At 47.3% G+C, this 15,360-nt stretch overlaps 5 protein-coding genes and 1 non-coding gene across 6 annotated transcripts; 3 read left to right on the forward strand and 3 right to left on the reverse strand.

Moving 5' to 3' along the window:
• Positions 1-1,265: 1,265 nt before the first annotated feature.
• Positions 1,266-4,469, forward strand: FPOAC1_004124 (uncharacterized protein; the record flags this gene model as incomplete). The annotated part of the gene is made up of 1 exon (XM_044848679.1): positions 1,266-4,469. The coding sequence occupies one exon, from the start codon at positions 1,266-1,268 to the stop codon at positions 4,467-4,469; it is 3,204 nt and encodes a 1,067-aa protein (XP_044707389.1).
• Positions 4,470-5,995: 1,526 nt separating this feature from the next.
• Positions 5,996-8,000, forward strand: FPOAC1_004125 (uncharacterized protein; the record flags this gene model as incomplete). The annotated part of the gene is made up of 4 exons (XM_044848680.1): positions 5,996-6,145; positions 6,203-6,576; positions 6,627-6,883; positions 6,937-8,000. The coding sequence occupies 4 exons, from the start codon at positions 5,996-5,998 to the stop codon at positions 7,998-8,000; spliced, it is 1,845 nt and encodes a 614-aa protein (XP_044707390.1).
• Positions 8,001-8,338: 338 nt separating this feature from the next.
• FPOAC1_004126 (uncharacterized protein) lies at positions 8,339-10,042 on the reverse strand (the record flags this gene model as incomplete). Its single annotated transcript, XM_044848681.1, has 1 exon — positions 8,339-10,042. The coding sequence occupies one exon, from the start codon at positions 10,040-10,042 to the stop codon at positions 8,339-8,341; it is 1,704 nt and encodes a 567-aa protein (XP_044707391.1).
• A 1,045-nt stretch (positions 10,043-11,087) lies between these two features.
• FPOAC1_004127 (uncharacterized protein) lies at positions 11,088-12,299 on the forward strand (the record flags this gene model as incomplete). Its single annotated transcript, XM_044848682.1, has 1 exon — positions 11,088-12,299. One exon carries the CDS (start codon positions 11,088-11,090, stop codon positions 12,297-12,299), a length of 1,212 nt encoding a protein of 403 aa, XP_044707392.1.
• A 331-nt stretch (positions 12,300-12,630) lies between these two features.
• FPOAC1_004128 lies at positions 12,631-12,739 on the reverse strand. Its single transcript has one exon. It is a non-coding gene; the product is annotated as a tRNA-Leu (tRNA).
• A 245-nt stretch (positions 12,740-12,984) lies between these two features.
• FPOAC1_004129 (uncharacterized protein) lies at positions 12,985-15,327 on the reverse strand (the record flags this gene model as incomplete). Its single annotated transcript, XM_044848683.1, has 3 exons — positions 12,985-14,634; positions 14,687-14,975; positions 15,116-15,327. The coding sequence occupies 3 exons, from the start codon at positions 15,325-15,327 to the stop codon at positions 12,985-12,987; spliced, it is 2,151 nt and encodes a 716-aa protein (XP_044707393.1).
• Positions 15,328-15,360: the final 33 nt, after the last annotated feature.

A 15,360-nucleotide genomic window follows, 5' to 3' on the forward strand; every position in this document is an offset into this window, starting at 1 on the left:
CGGCTCTTGGCGAGCTTGGACTTTCCGACATCGGCGAGAAGTTACAAGCCCCAAGACAGAACACCGCGCAACAATCTTGTTGAAATGTTTGGTAGTGAGTACGGACCTGATGGCCATATCTGTGTGATATTACTAACGAACTTCGCCTAATTTGTCCGGGTGTTGGTCGTAAAGAGACGAGCAGTGTGTGAGATGATCAACAGAGCAAAACGGTGCGCCAAGGAACAGACTTTTCAAATTTCGTGGACAAACACCAAATCAATCAAGGAACAACAGTAGAATGTATAGATAAGCACTAAGCCACCAGGACCACGTACCAGTCTGTTGGTTCCAACACACTCGGACTAACGATGCCGATACCAAAAACTTACTTGCCAGGAAAAAAACGGTGCTTCCCCGTTGTAGCCGGGCTCCCGAGCAAAAACAAAAAGTAAAACACCACAGGACAGGAACTCAGACTCCACCTCGTATTAAAAGCCGTTTTTACTAATGCACGAGGTACAGATGTGATATATTGACTTTTCGTCTCTGTTGGCTGCAGAGCCCCAATTATCCGGCAAGATGTCTCTAGATAGATGCTGGATATGTGGGACTATGAATAGCCCATCTGTTGATGGCCTCATAATGGACATTTTGCCAAGATTATTGGGGAAGGCGTTTTCATTAGACTATTTGCTGCATGGTGAATTTATTGCTGTTATATTTACTCATCTTGGACTCTCTTCTGCCATTTGCTGCGTAATGCGACAGGTAACCCAAGACTATTCGGGTCGTGATGCCGACCAACCGACTGACCTAGACCATCTTCTTTTTCCTAATTCGCTCCAGTTGTTACCGTGTTTGTCACGGCCCAGCCGTTAGAGCACCTATTGGCGTTAGATGACATCTATCCTCGTGTTAGTTGTGTGCATGCTTCCACTTCATCTGACCAACGACTTTGAGACTCTGTCCCATCAAGGCCGTTTGGGTGTCTCTTGGTGACCTCATCATGTCAATTCTCTGCATGATCGAACCCGTATGCGATGAATTCTTACCTGTTCTGGATTATTTGAAAGTGTGTGTCTTCGTATGCATGTGTGTTTGCATACATGTGTACGTATACGAGTGCGTAGATGTGTGTGCGTGAGACGGATAACTGAAATGCCGATATAGCTGTTGAGATCAGAACTTGATATAAAGATTTTAGCTGTCCCTCCTTGCTTGGATCTTGTTCTTGCTTCCTAACCAATTCTCATTCGCTGAAACATTCGTTGAATATCTGAATCATGAGAGGCTTCTTCTTCCTCGGCGTCGCTCTTTTGGGCGCGGCGAATGCCAGTGTCGTCGACTTTAGTCGTCACCAGCCACGGGAAGCCAAACATTTACCCCGAGCCTACAGAGACCCAGTGTTCCATGAGGCTCGAAGCTTTACTGAAAGGGCTGACCAGCCTTCCAAGCCACAAGCTGCTACTGGTGGTGGGAGTGGAGAGGAAGATGATCAGGATACAGTTCAATCACCTGCTTCTGATTCTTCTTCTTCAGGTGGTGGCAGCTCAGGCAATGCCAACAAGGGAACATCTCAGAGCAATGCGGCTGCTGCTCAACCGGAGTCTGATTCCTCTGGATCTCAGGGCGGTAGCTCGGGGAAAACCAGTGACGATGATGCTGCTGCTGATGAGCCTCAGTCTGGTACTTCCCAATCCCAAGGCGGCGGTTCAGGACGGACTAGCAACAATGATGCTGCTGCTCAACCTGATTCCGATACTTCCCAGTCTCAGAGTGGTGGCTCAGGCAACAGAAACCAGAATTCTGGTACTTCTGTGCAGCCCAACTCTGATGATTCTTCTTCGGGGGATGACGCTTCTGGCAATGCTGCTTCTGGTCACTCCTCCGACTCTCCGGATCAACAGGATGATGCTCCAGAGGACACTGAGCAAGATCCTGTAGTATCTTCTCCTTCAAAGGGTAACAGCAATGGTGGTCAACAGGATACTGCTGAGGCTGCCGTTCCCACAGATGATGCTGAGCCTGAGGCTCCAGCCCGAGTTCAAGCACCGAAGCAGAATTGGGCAAAGCCTCAGACAACCCAGCAATACCCTACTTCTCAACCAACTCAGCAGTGGCCTACATCCCAGCCTACTCAGCAGTGGCCTACATCTCAACCGACTACCTGGCCTACTTCTCGACCAACTCAAACGTGGCCTACCTCTCAGCCAACTCAAACATGGCCTACTTCACAGCCAACTCAAAGCTGGCCAACATCTCAACCAACTACATGGCCAACTTCACAGCCAACTCAACCTACCCAGCCTACGAGCATGCCCACTTATCCAACTTCTTTGCCCACTCTACCTACCAGCAGATCAACTCAACCAACGTCTATGCCTACTCTACCTACAAGCATGCCCACCCAGCCTACTAGTATGCCCACCCTGCCAACTTCCAGGCCTACGCAGCCTACTAGTATGCCTACTCTACCTACAACGACGCAGTCTGTCCCTACGACTACTCAGTCCGTCCCTACCAGCATCCCAACTCTGCCTACAACTACTCAATCTATCCCTACAACTACCAAGTCGGTACCAACAACTACACAGACTATACCTACGACTACAGAATCTGTACCCACGACCACAAAGTCTATCCCTACAACCACTAGCTCTGTACCAACAACCACTGTGACCACTCAAACTGTACCAACAACCACCAAGTCCGTGCCGACAACAACTACAACCACTCAGACTGTACCAACAACAACAACTCAGTCTGTGCCAACAACCACTGTAACCACCCAGACTGTACCGACTACCACCAAATCCGTACCAACGACCACTCAATCTGCACCCAGCACAACTGTCAAGACAGAAACTACAACCAAGCCTACCAAGCCTGTCACTATCACTACTACTACTGAGTTGACATCAAAGCCCACTAAGACTGCTACTGTCACCAGATCTAGGGTGACTACTGAGTATACTACCTCGACTGTATACACAACAACCGTTCACACTGTCACGTCATGTGCTCCCTATGTCACCAATTGTCCTCACACTCCCTATGTAACCACCGAGACTATCATTGACTATACCACTGTTTGCCCCATCACCGAGACTATTTACCCTCCACCAATGACTACTGAGTACACCACTTCAACTGTCTACTCCACTAGAACATACACCATCACTGAGTGTGCTCCTTGGGTTCATGACTGTGGCTACATTCCTTATCAGACAACTGAGATCATTCCGATTTACACTACTGTTTGCCCCATCCAGTATGAGCCGACTCCGGAACCTCAGTGGACTACTTCAACTGTGTACACGACGTATTATCGAACTGTCACAGAATGTGAGCCTTACTGCCCTGAGGAGCCATATGTAACCACAGAAATTTATCCCATCTACACTACTGTCTGTCCTGTCACTGAGGTGGCCCCTGCCCCTACTGTTCATTACGAACCTTATGAATGTGTGAGTGAGAAACTCAGCACCAGCTATTCTGCTTCCACTATCTACACAACCAAGGTCAAGACCAAGACTGATTGTGCTTGGGATGATGACTGGTGTGATTACGGCTACCCTTACACTACAACAGAAACCATCGCTCTCTCCACCACTCTCTGTCCGGAGGTCAAGACGGAATATGTTCCTTGCCCTACGTATCATCCCCCGCCCCCACCTGTTGTGGTCACTTCCACTTCGACTTCTACCTATTATACTACTGAGTATTACACCATCACTGCTTGTCCAGATACAGTGCCCTACTGTGATATTGGCCACAAGACATACACTGTATACGCTACAGCCACAACTTGTTATACTTTTACGTATACTACAACTGTTCCTGAGACTACCTACACCAGGATTGTGCCTCCCCCGTTAACTGCTTCCACCGTTACAGTTACCACAGGGACCGACTACAGTAGCAAGACAAGTACTATCTACTACTCCACAACTCAGACCTGGGCGACATCTACCTACTCGACCCATTCAACTGGAACTTCCACTTGGTCCACTGGAACTTCCACTTGGTCAACTCAATCTGTTCCAACTTATCCTACGTCTGTGGAGCAGTCTACATCCATCGAGAAGACTAGTTCTGTGGAGCAGCCTACGTCAGTTGAACAGTCTTCAACAGTGTATGCGCCGCCCACGTCTACTGAGCAGCCTACATCCATGTATCAGCCCCCGACATCTGTCGAGCAGCCTACATCTGTCTATCAACAGCCCACATCTGTTGAGCAGCCACCTTCGAAGCAGGAACAGCCTACATCCATGCCGCAGCAGCCTTCTGTCAATGCGCCTCAGTCTATGCAAACTGCTCCTCCTGCTGTGGAGTCTGCTGGCTCAGGTTCTTCTGGATCAGACTCTTCTGGATCAGACTCTTCTGGATCAGACTCTTCGGGCTCGGGCTCTTCTGGTAAAGATGCTTCTGGCTCAGGTTCGTCTGACAAAGATGCTTCTGGATCGGATTCTCCCCCCTCTCACTAAATCTTTGAGACTAAACATGGGCACCGGAAGTAACGTTGGAGCTAGAATTATTTGTCCTTAGATCAACCTAAGATTGTGTTTTGTAATATTTTCTTCTGGCAATTTGAGTTTTGTTTTATATTGGGAACTACGATACCACGATCATTACTAGTTTATTGTTATTTCGTTATGATATATCCATTCATTCTATATATCGCAATTATACTATCATTAATGACATCCATATTTGTAACGCCGTGGAATTAGTTTATTGTGGTGCCTGTTTTGAGTTGCCCCGCAAAGAGATCGCGATTCATCTCCACTACAGGGTATGCTGGTGAATTGCAGCGAAGACTTTTAAAAGTAATAATTTGTCGCAATTTATGGACAGTATAGTTTTTCTACAAGTTAGAGATGAACAAGCATCTAATTATTTTCTGTGGTAACGAGCGATTTATTTTCCTGGAAGTGTGTGTGGTAAAATGTGTCCTTGAGGTGATGGAGGACTCTGGTGTGCATGTTTAAACCCGATGTCTTTGCACTTCGATGGTCACTAACTGACCCACCTATTTGAATGGTAGAAGGGTCAGGAGATGAAAATGCAGAACAAAGACGTACAATCTTACTCACATAAGCTGACCTACTAACTACTTGATCGCTTATGTCTCTTCCGATAAACTCTTCCGATAATTGGCGATTGACGCCCGTAAAAGTTTTCCATGAACAAGAATTCCTGATCTAAGAAACAGGCAGATAAATAAACAGAACAATGATTGGACAGTCTCTACAAGTGGAGGCGCTACGGAATGAGCCAAGACATTCGGTTAGTGATGCTATTCCTAATGGAGAGAATGAACCCTGTTCAAGCTGTGGGGAGCCGAGCGGGGATTATTGCAAGGGCAAAGCTTGGTTTTGAACAAGAGATTCAAGAATTTCGTTGCCTGGAAGCTACTGTTTCTCCGCATCGAATAGTCTGTGGGGGAATCCCAGTTAGCTCCCTACACGAATCATCTCTATGTTGACTGCGGGTTGCTGGAAAGAGAACGTCCAGAGACTGATGACAATAGAGGCATTTAAGAATCATACGAATCTCCATACAAGGAAGTGATCTTCAAGTCACATGAGAAAGGAATGATCCAACAATACAGACCTTGTCATAATTGTCTCAAAAGTACTGAATGGGGTTCCACGACCCGCCCTTCACAATCTCAATATCCTTGACAACACCAATGAGGCCCACCAAACTCTCCGCATTGATCCCATGGGGTAACACTGCGTAGTGTCGTCATCCCCACATCCCCCAGCTCTAAACAAACCTTGGCACAATGCCGGCCAAGACTGTTAACTTGCTGCCTGGGCTTGGCAGAGGTGGAAAGACTCGGGTTGCCAAGTTGAGCCCCAGAGGGTTGCCAGACGACAAGCTTTAAAAATAAGCTTATATATACAGGGCCCTTTTTTATCTGCTCATCATGATCTGTGTCTGCAGTCCTCCTCCTTCTTCTAGCTCCACTGCTTGTCTCTCCATTCCTACACTCTGGTGATTCATCATGGCCGACAAAGACATTTCTCCCAGTCGTTCATACGATGACAAGAACGCAAGCTTCCCTCCCGAAAAGGGTGGTGCAGAAATTCTAGAGCACGCTGGTCAAGGCCGTCGTGGTTCTAAAGCTGTCAACATTGTTGAGAATCCTTTACAGGTTAGATTCTATCGCTGACTATCAGATCAATCCTGAATTCTAATTTTTACTTTACAGGGTAAAACAAAAGAGCAAACTATTGCCGACGCACGCACCTTTGCAGAGAGCAATGGCATGTCCGAGCACGCCGACATGTTCGGCAGAGCCGCTCTCATTGCTCGCGATCCTGAAAACTTTGAATCAGTCGACCTTCTCGATGATGAGCGAGAGGCTCTTATCTACGAAAGAGACCACAAGTGGCATGGATCAAAGATGCTGTGGTACTCGATTGGTCTCTGCGCTGTCGGTGCTGCGACACAGGGATGGGATCAGACAGGTGCCAATGGTGCCAACCTCTCATTCCCCAAGGAATTTGGCATTGATGGTACAGGACGCGATGAGTGGATCGTTGGTATCATCAACTCCATCATCTTCTTGACTGCTGGTTTGATGTAAGTCTTGCGACCCATTTCGTATGATATGTTACTAATCAGTCTGATAGTGGTGCTTTCATTGTCGATCCCCTTAACCACTACTTCGGCCGACGTGGAGAGATCTTTATTACAGCTGCTTGCTTGACTGCTACTCCAATCGCATCTGGGTTTTCCAGAAACTGGCAAGAACTGTTTGCTATCCGTTTTATTATGGGAATTGGTATTGGTGCTAAGAATGCTACTGTGCCTATTTACTCTGCCGAGATGGCACCTGCTCGAATTCGAGGTGCCCTTGTCATGTTCTGGCAACTTTGGGTCGTTATTGGTGAGTCTTTCTGACTGCAACTTTGTTTTATGTCTTGACTAACAACTTGGAAGGCATCTTCCTTGGTTTCTGCGCCAACGTTATTGTAAAAGACATCGGCGATATTGCTTGGCGACTGGAGCTTGGTTCAGCCTTCATTCCTGCCTTCCTCCTTATGATCGGCATCTACTTTTGCCCCGAGTCACCTCGTTGGCTTATGAAGCATGGTCGAATTTCTGAAGGATTCGTCTCCATGTCCAAGCTCCGTGCCCACCCCATCATCGGTGCCCGCGATTACTACTACTCGTACGTCATCTATCACGAGGAGCTCCGCGAGAACGCAGGTGCTGGATACTTTCAACGTCTCTGGGATTGTTTCGCCGTCCCTAGGATTCGAAGAGCCAACTACGGTGCCAGCACTGTCATGTTGGCCCAGCAAATGTGCGGTATCAATATCATCTCTTTCTACAGTTCCACCATCTTCCGAGAGGCCGACTTTAGTCATGACCAAGCGTTGTACGCCTCTCTGGGCTACGGTGCTATCCAGGTTGTCTTTACTATCCCAACTCTCTTCTTGATTGATACCAAGGGACGAAGATTCTTGACTTTGGCGACATTCCCCTTTATGTGTATATTCCTTCTGGCGGCTGGTCTTGCACTTCTCAACAACACTGATAACCAAGCTGCCAAGATCGCACCTGTCGCCCTTTTTGTGTATCTTTTTACTATTGCCTACTGTCTCGGAGAGGGGCCCGTGGCATTCCAGTACTCGGCCGAAGTCTTCCCTACCATCCAGCGAGAGCAGGGTATGGCCTGGGCTGTCTGCATCAACAACACCTTTGCTGGAATTCTGGGACTGACGTTTCCTCGTATGAGGACTGTCATGACTCCTACTGGTGCCTTTGGATTCTATGCCGGACTAAACCTCATTGCTTGGGGTATGATCTTCTGCTTCGTTCGTGAGACTAAGCAAATGACCCTGGAGGAGTTGGACCAGGTCTTTTCAGTACCTACAAGCCAATTCCTCTCTTACGAGACCAAGGTTTGGCTTCCATACATGTTTAAGAAGTACATTCTTCAGAAGAAGATTGAGCGACCTCCCCCAATTATCGAGAAGAGCGAAAAGATTCTTGCATAAGAGGTGGATATGAGAAGGAGCAAGAGGTTATGTGTACCTCGATATGGAGATATACCAGAGAGTGGTAGTTTATTAATGACAAACCACACAACGTTATTTTAACATCTTGAGCGACATCTATCGCCCTGTTTGACATTGAACTGTGCTGATATGCTCGTATATTCCTATTACAGGGTCTATTAAGTAATCGTGTGATATACTATGGAACCGCCTACGTTAATGGATGCCAATGCAGTTGCGAAAAACTAAGTACCCAATGATAAATACGTTCAATATTTTCGGAAGTACTTTGGATCTACTATATACGGGAAACTTGGGTTCGCCCAAGTTAAAGATTCTTAAAATCGTCTCTTAAAGGATTTCGCTGAGAAGCCAGTGGCAGAGCCTGAGTCAGCGGCCGTGGTCGCGGTAGGGGCAGAGCTAGAGGTAGAGCTAAAACGAGAACCAAACCGGGAGCCGAAGCGAGAGCCGGGGACAATACGAGAGCCAGAGCCAGAGCCAAAGCCGGGTCTGGAGCCAGAGGTTGGGACAGAGCTAGGGGTAGAGCCAGAAGCAGAATCAGAAGCAGGAGCAGGAGCGGCGGTAGAAACAGGGGCAGCAGAAGCAGACGCAGAGCTGGAGCCAGAGCCAGAACCGTTACCATTCGAAATACAAGCGAAAGACATTTTCTTAACATCTGCAGCTTGGGTAGGACCATCCAGCTTCCATGCCATGTTGACATAGGGCCAGCAAATTCTACCATCAGCCATGGTGACCATATCACCAGAAACAAAGACGTCATCAGAAGTAATAGCCTGACCAACCTTCTTTCCCTTGCTGTCAACAGCTTGGAACTTGGTACCAGCATACTTACCACTGCATCCCATAGCCTCGTTCTCACAGACAGGGTTGGAGATCTCCTCCCAGGTAACAAGAGCAGTAGAAGAATCAAAAGTAGCAGCATGAACATTGGAGCAGTCGTTAGCACCGTCGGTGATCCAGTTGACCTGGCTGTCACCGTCCTTAGCACCGACTTCAGAGCTAGCCTGCTTACCAACCAGAGTCTTCTTATCAGACATGAGAGCAATGGCAACGTTACGGTTTGTGGTGCGCTGCTCTACATGAGTGTAGCCATCACCCATCCATTCATTGGCACTGAGGTTAATGGCACCACGAGATGTCCAAGAAAAGATGTAAGAGTCAGAGCCGACAAAACGAGCAAGAGAGCTGTAAGAACCACTCATTCCACCCATGGGTTCATTGCTAGCACCGTTGATGACATGCTCGTTGGAGACTTTGACACCATTGTTGCTCATGCCCTGAGTCTCAGTGTTCAGCCAGATGGCACCCTGATCCTCGGCGCAAACGGAGGCAAAGGGAGGCTCGTCAGCGGCTTCAAAGGCAATACCGGTGTTATGAGAGCAGCCCCAAGAGGAAGAAGCGCCCTGGATCTCCTCAACTTTGCCAGTAGGGGTAATGTAGCGAATAGCATCACCGAAGTGGCCAGAGGCGGAACCGCTGTAAGAGGTGACGACAATGTAGGCGGCATAGTATCCAGCCTTTTCGGAAAAGACAAGGTCACCATTGATGTCAGGAGAGGCAAGAGCATCACCTGAGAAACCAGATCCACCGAGGAGGGTTCGGAAAGCTTGCTTGCCGTTGGTATACTTGTATATAACGGGCAGAGGGTCCTTAGCTTCGCCGGAGACGACCTCGTTGGTAAGGAGGGCGAAACCATCGTTATGGGCAACGAGACCACCGGCTTCCTTGCCGTCCTTGATGGTTACAGGAGTACCGACAGCGGCGAAGGTCTTGGGATCCACACCCTGAATGTGAACACCGGTGCCGCTGGCGTCAAGGTAGGCCAAGAAAGCAGTTTTGCCATCGGGGGAGACAGCAAAGGGAGTTCGCCGATGGTGAGGGAGGCCAGTCCAGTAAGCTTCCTTGATCGGGTTGAAAGAGCTTCCCAGCGAGAGGGTATCTACATGGCTCTCGAGGGAAGAGGAAGTGAGTTGGGTAGCTGCTAGCGCCAGGCCAGCGGCGAAAGTAAGAAGGCGTGACATAGTGTTTTTGGATTTTGTTTAAGAAAAGAGGGGAATCTATATTGAAGGAGCGTAGAAATGAGAGAAAAGAATGTAAGTGGACGAGACGCCAGGTCAGATCACTATAGCCAGAGTGAAGTTGTTGATATTTCCTCTTGTGCTTATCCTAGCTCCGGCGAGGTCGACTCTTTTAAACAGGAAGTGATAATCATCTGTCCCAGTGGCTCGGGTTGTGGACAAACATTCCGAAACTGGTTGAAGAGCGGTGGAAAAACTTGGAACACGCGTATTACTGGATATCTCTGTGCAGAATACGCGTATAATAGATGGATATCGTAGTTAGTGTCGGCCTGAAACAGGGACTCATTTTAAATCAGACGAGCTCTGGGTCGCGTGCTGAGATGAGCCGAGTGGGATGAGAAAGACTTTAGATATACTGTCTAATTGTGATATTGGGACTGAATGTGACAAGATAGAATACATCTACTATATCTACTATATTAAAAAAAAAAGATGGTTTCGAATACCTGTGATCGTTAGCAAGCCGTCTTTATCACATGTAATATGAAGCAATCAAGATACTTAAATCAGAATGAACCTTTCACGATCGACAAGCAATGGACTGTTAAGTTCTGCTCTCGGCGATTATTCCCCCAGATGGTCAAAACGGTTAATAAACGGCGATCATCGGGATGGCACTCGAAACATCATGAACCATGTTTGACAGGTCTCGCTTGGAACTGTAATTTTAAGCCTCGTTCCCAAGCCAGTCACAATTATCAAGTGACTTAGCGCTTGCTGTAGAACTCGTGTTGGTTTCCGGTGCGTTAATCCCGCCAATCAAGAACCCAGTGTTGTCCCTTTTCAGAAACCGAGGTATCCGATAGCTTTCACCACGACTGGGCGAGATGTACTTATATACTGTATTGTGCAAGCTATTGTCTTTTGTTGTTTGAGCAATCGACAAGTCACTGGCTGACATTCTTTCTTTCGTTTCATTTACCCCCACTTGTTAATAAATTACACAATTCACTGTCGTTACATTTTCTCTTTACAACTCGATAACATGCGTTTCTCTTCAACTTTTAGTCTTGCGTCCTTCGCTGCCTCTGCCGCAGCCCACTCCTTCGACTCAGCCAAGTCCGATCTCGATGGCTCTGTATGGCAGTCCCTTACGTCTATCAACACTCGTTCTTGGAGTACCGTCCCTCGAAACCGCCCCACGAAGCGCCAGTCAGGATGGAACCCCCCCTCAAACCTCGCAGGAGCTCTCAAGGAAGTTTGGGACCACGAAGTCAAAACTTATAGCGACGCTCTGGGTTTTAAGAACTACGGATGGGATCAAGTCATTGCTGGAAAGGGCAAGCTCAATGTCTGTGTTCGTTGGGAGTCGAGTGCTTCTGTGACAGCTGAGCAACGAACCGAGGTTGCTACCGCGTTACAGGACTCTTATACTAGTTGGATGAAGTGGGTTTCTGGATGGGACAACTTTCCTTATGAGGACGTCAAGATTAATGTTGTCGGGTGGGCTGTCAAGGACAAGAATCTCCTCCAGGGCTCAACTGACGGCCTGGACATTTACACCGACACCGACGCAGAAGGCATTCCCCAATGCTCTGAGAAGTGCGGTCGCTTCTTCCATCAAGATGGCGACTATAGTCAGTGTCCCGGCGGTGCGGAACGACACTATGACAATTCTCTTTGGCTCACCGACGGTATGCAGGGTGGTGCTGGCGGTGACTGGGGCCAACGCATCGGTCGAGAATACTTCATGGACCTCCTTGATACAAAAAACATCCACATCCTGCAGCACGAGATCGGTCATACTTTTGCCCTGGATGATTTCTATGACTGGACTCCCACTGGCCAGTCCAAGTTCATCATGCTTGCCGGTTCTGCTGCTGAAGTTACTGAGTTTGATGGCTGGATGCTGCGAAACTGGTGGTACGAGCTATCTCGGGAACGTGGCTGGCAATCTAGTGTCTCTAGCTCGGATACCAAGACTGTTGAGTCCACTAAAGACAAGGTTACTTCTACGCCCGTCAGTGCTAAACCCACTACTACTAAGCCCGCTACTACCTTGCAGACAACTACCACGGTCAAGAAGGCTGTAGCTGAGACTACTACCGGAGAGGGAGCTGAGCCAAAGTTAGAATCTGGTGTTTCCGCTGCTGCTTATGCTCAGTGTGGTGGTGGAGCTAGTTACAGTGGTCCAACCAAGTGTGCTTCTGGCCTGAAATGTACCGAGCACAATGAGTGGTATTCGCAGTGTCTCTAAATCAGATGTTGGGATTTTGATGGACATTGGCTTAATTTCCCTCTATAGATAGTCAGTTAGAACAATCTGGATTGTTTTCACTTAATACAAATATTATTTAACCCTGCTATCAAATATACCTTCTATTTATAGGCACTAGCTTGACGTCTCACTTAGCATTTTGAAGCCTTTTAGTTGATTAACTTTATCATTTGAGAGCGACATCTTTAATTGACGTTTACCAGCTGGAAACTATTGTCAAATGTCTCGGATATATCGTGTAATGAATGTCTCGCTTTCTTTGTATGTGGAGATCGGAGGGAAAAAGAAAAAAGAAAAAAAAAGAAACGTTTGTCAAGATTGGGATTCGAACCCAAGAATCTTTCGATACTGCAGAACCCAGGTAACTAGGCAAGACAATCTCTTGAATGCAGCGCCTTAGACCACTCGGCCATCTTGACGTATTTAGTTATAAGATTTATTTCAATTTGACAATACAAACGACAGAAACGTGCTTCAGTGTCCCTATGTGACAGTAGGGTAACCTTGCTAAAACTATTAACTACATATAATAGACTTTCTATAAGAAACATTATTCTTAATATTTAGTTCTACAAGATAAATTATATTCTAGTAATACAATAATATATATTTTCAATGTTCTCAATGAAATCCACTGTATATTGGCTCAGTACTAAAAATGTTTTTAATGCTCACAGAAATTCCATTCTTGTCTAACTCCATCTTGCTCCTGCTCTTGCATCCAGGTTCTCTCATCCATTAGCTGTAGCCTTAGCTCCTTGGCTTCTTCAAGTCCCATATGCCAATCCAGAAGGTCACCCTTTCCATTCTCATCAGCACTGTCAGGTAAAGTCTCAGTCTGCAAACGATGATTGTCCCACCAATGCTTTTGCTGTGGTGGGACGTTTGAAGTACTTATGATTGGTATAGCTGGATCAACCAAAAACAGGGCAAGAATCTTTCTATAACCTGGCCTCGTCTTGTCAATCAACTCAAAAGGCGAAACACAATGCTGTACAAGATTAGGAAAGAAAATGGCCCTTCCACTCTTGGTATGCACAGAACCAATATTCTGCTGTCGATCTCCATCTTTCTCAATCGCAAATGTGCGATAGATTGGGTCATGCTTGTATTGTTCATAGCTGACCTCTTCGGACAGATCTTCAGTCGTAGTTCGGAAGCTGAGAGAACAGTCGGTGATGTTGTCGCTGTCGTAGTAGTAAAGCGCTGTGCTTACAATGTGCTCGTTGAGTTGGCCTTCTGTATGCCATAAACCACCGTTATAAGAAGGGTTCTCCGGTGTTAGATGGATATTAGCGAGCTTGACAATCACCTGGATCTGTGTCTTGCCGTTAAAGAAACCAACTGTCTTGATATCGTTGGGTGTAATCTTAACATGACCCGCTGCTCTTGGGTCAGCGTCAGGGACATTAACGCGGTGTGTTGTCTTGAACCACGCTTCGTCTAGCTTTCGCCGCTTTGAACCCTTGAAGTAGATCTCCTCTTGGTCAGACTCATTCTGGCTCGACCGCTCATCATCGCTCGATTCATCGCCTGGATCAGAAATATCTGATCCTCCGCTGTTATCTTCATCAGACCAATCACCTTGATCTTCGTATTCCTCACCCCCAGGTTCATAAGGATGCCGAGGTGCCTCATCTTCACCTAGAGGCCGATACCACGGCTTGCAACCGCAATAAATGTCTTCCCCTGCCTGACAATCAAGTACAGCTTCTTCTGCCTGGAGTCGCTGCACTGCAAAGTCATTTTCCCAGCGATACAGCGTATCCCAGGCCGGCAATGACGTTTTGATAAAGCTCTCAATGATGGGATACAAGTGCGCATGTTCCTGAGGGTGAAGGTTATTGATGTAACTCGTGATCTGGACGCCACCTGTGACAGCATCCAGAAACACATCGCAAGGAAGCCACTGGAATCTGTTGGACAGCACAGGGAAGCCTTGACCAGAGAATCCCCCTTTCTTGTAACGGTAGCAATCTTCGTCTGCAGGCGAACGGATTGTAACAAGTTTCCCCTCGTTTGCAAATGCATCTTGCAAACCAATGACACCATCTGCGAGAACCCTAGATCGACCATAAACCAGAGGCCAGAGAGAAGGATGAACGAGATCGAGGACCTGCTCTTGACTTCTGGGATGCCAGTCCATTTGATCTAGAGGCACATCCTCCAATAGTCTGACGGCTTCTTGCAGGGATTTTGCCATTTCAGCAGTCATGATGCAATCCGACTTGAGCACAGCTACAGAATAGTCGTATACAGGGATAAGACCCGTTTTCTCATACAAATCTGCCTTGAATCTTAGTTCTTCGATACACTAACGACCCTCATCAGTATTGCAAGACAGTAAAGTGTTGTTGTTAACTCACAGCATCAGCCATAGCTGGGGTAAAGTCGCCGTATCGGAGGTAGGACTTCCAGTCCATATCCAAAGCTTCCTTTTTCCATCTTGCCACGATTACTTCGTCGTTCATCTTCAGCCACCATTGAGGTTTATCAGTCAACTCATCCATGAACTTTAGCATGCAGCATTCGCGGATGAGGAGAGCAGGAGCCTCCCAGCCGTCACCATAGTCATCGTTGAGAAATAGCAAGGGAAACCGGTGTTTTTCCCGTGTGGCATATGACCGAGAGGTAGACCAAGGCCTGGTTTTCGGACTACCAGATCATTGTCCTTTGCGAAACAGAGAGTTAGCAATCAAACCAAGGAACAAAGGGAGGGAGGAATTACCGTATATGATTGCTCTAAAGTCTCAGGAGATTGGCCACAGTGAGCAAACTTGGCTTGTTTAATTAACAAACCTAGTATTTGCAGAGAAAAGACATTGAGATCGAGATTATTCTCTTTGGTGATCCATTGCTTTGCTTCCAAAGGTGTAGGATCATTAGCCCCCACCCAAAGCCCGAAAGTCTTCCACTGCTCTTCTGTAAGGCCACTAACGTTAATGTCATCCCACAGGAGCCTTTCTTCGGCAGTCGTCAAAGCTGGACCTTGGGGATAAGGTGCCATTGTAATCTGTCAAGGTGAATAGATTGTTGTGTA

The sequence above is a fragment of the Fusarium poae genome, chromosome 2 (assembly GCF_019609905.1).
Source record: "Fusarium poae strain DAOMC 252244 chromosome 2, whole genome shotgun sequence".
Classification (NCBI taxonomy): Eukaryota; Fungi; Ascomycota; class Sordariomycetes; order Hypocreales; family Nectriaceae; genus Fusarium; species Fusarium poae.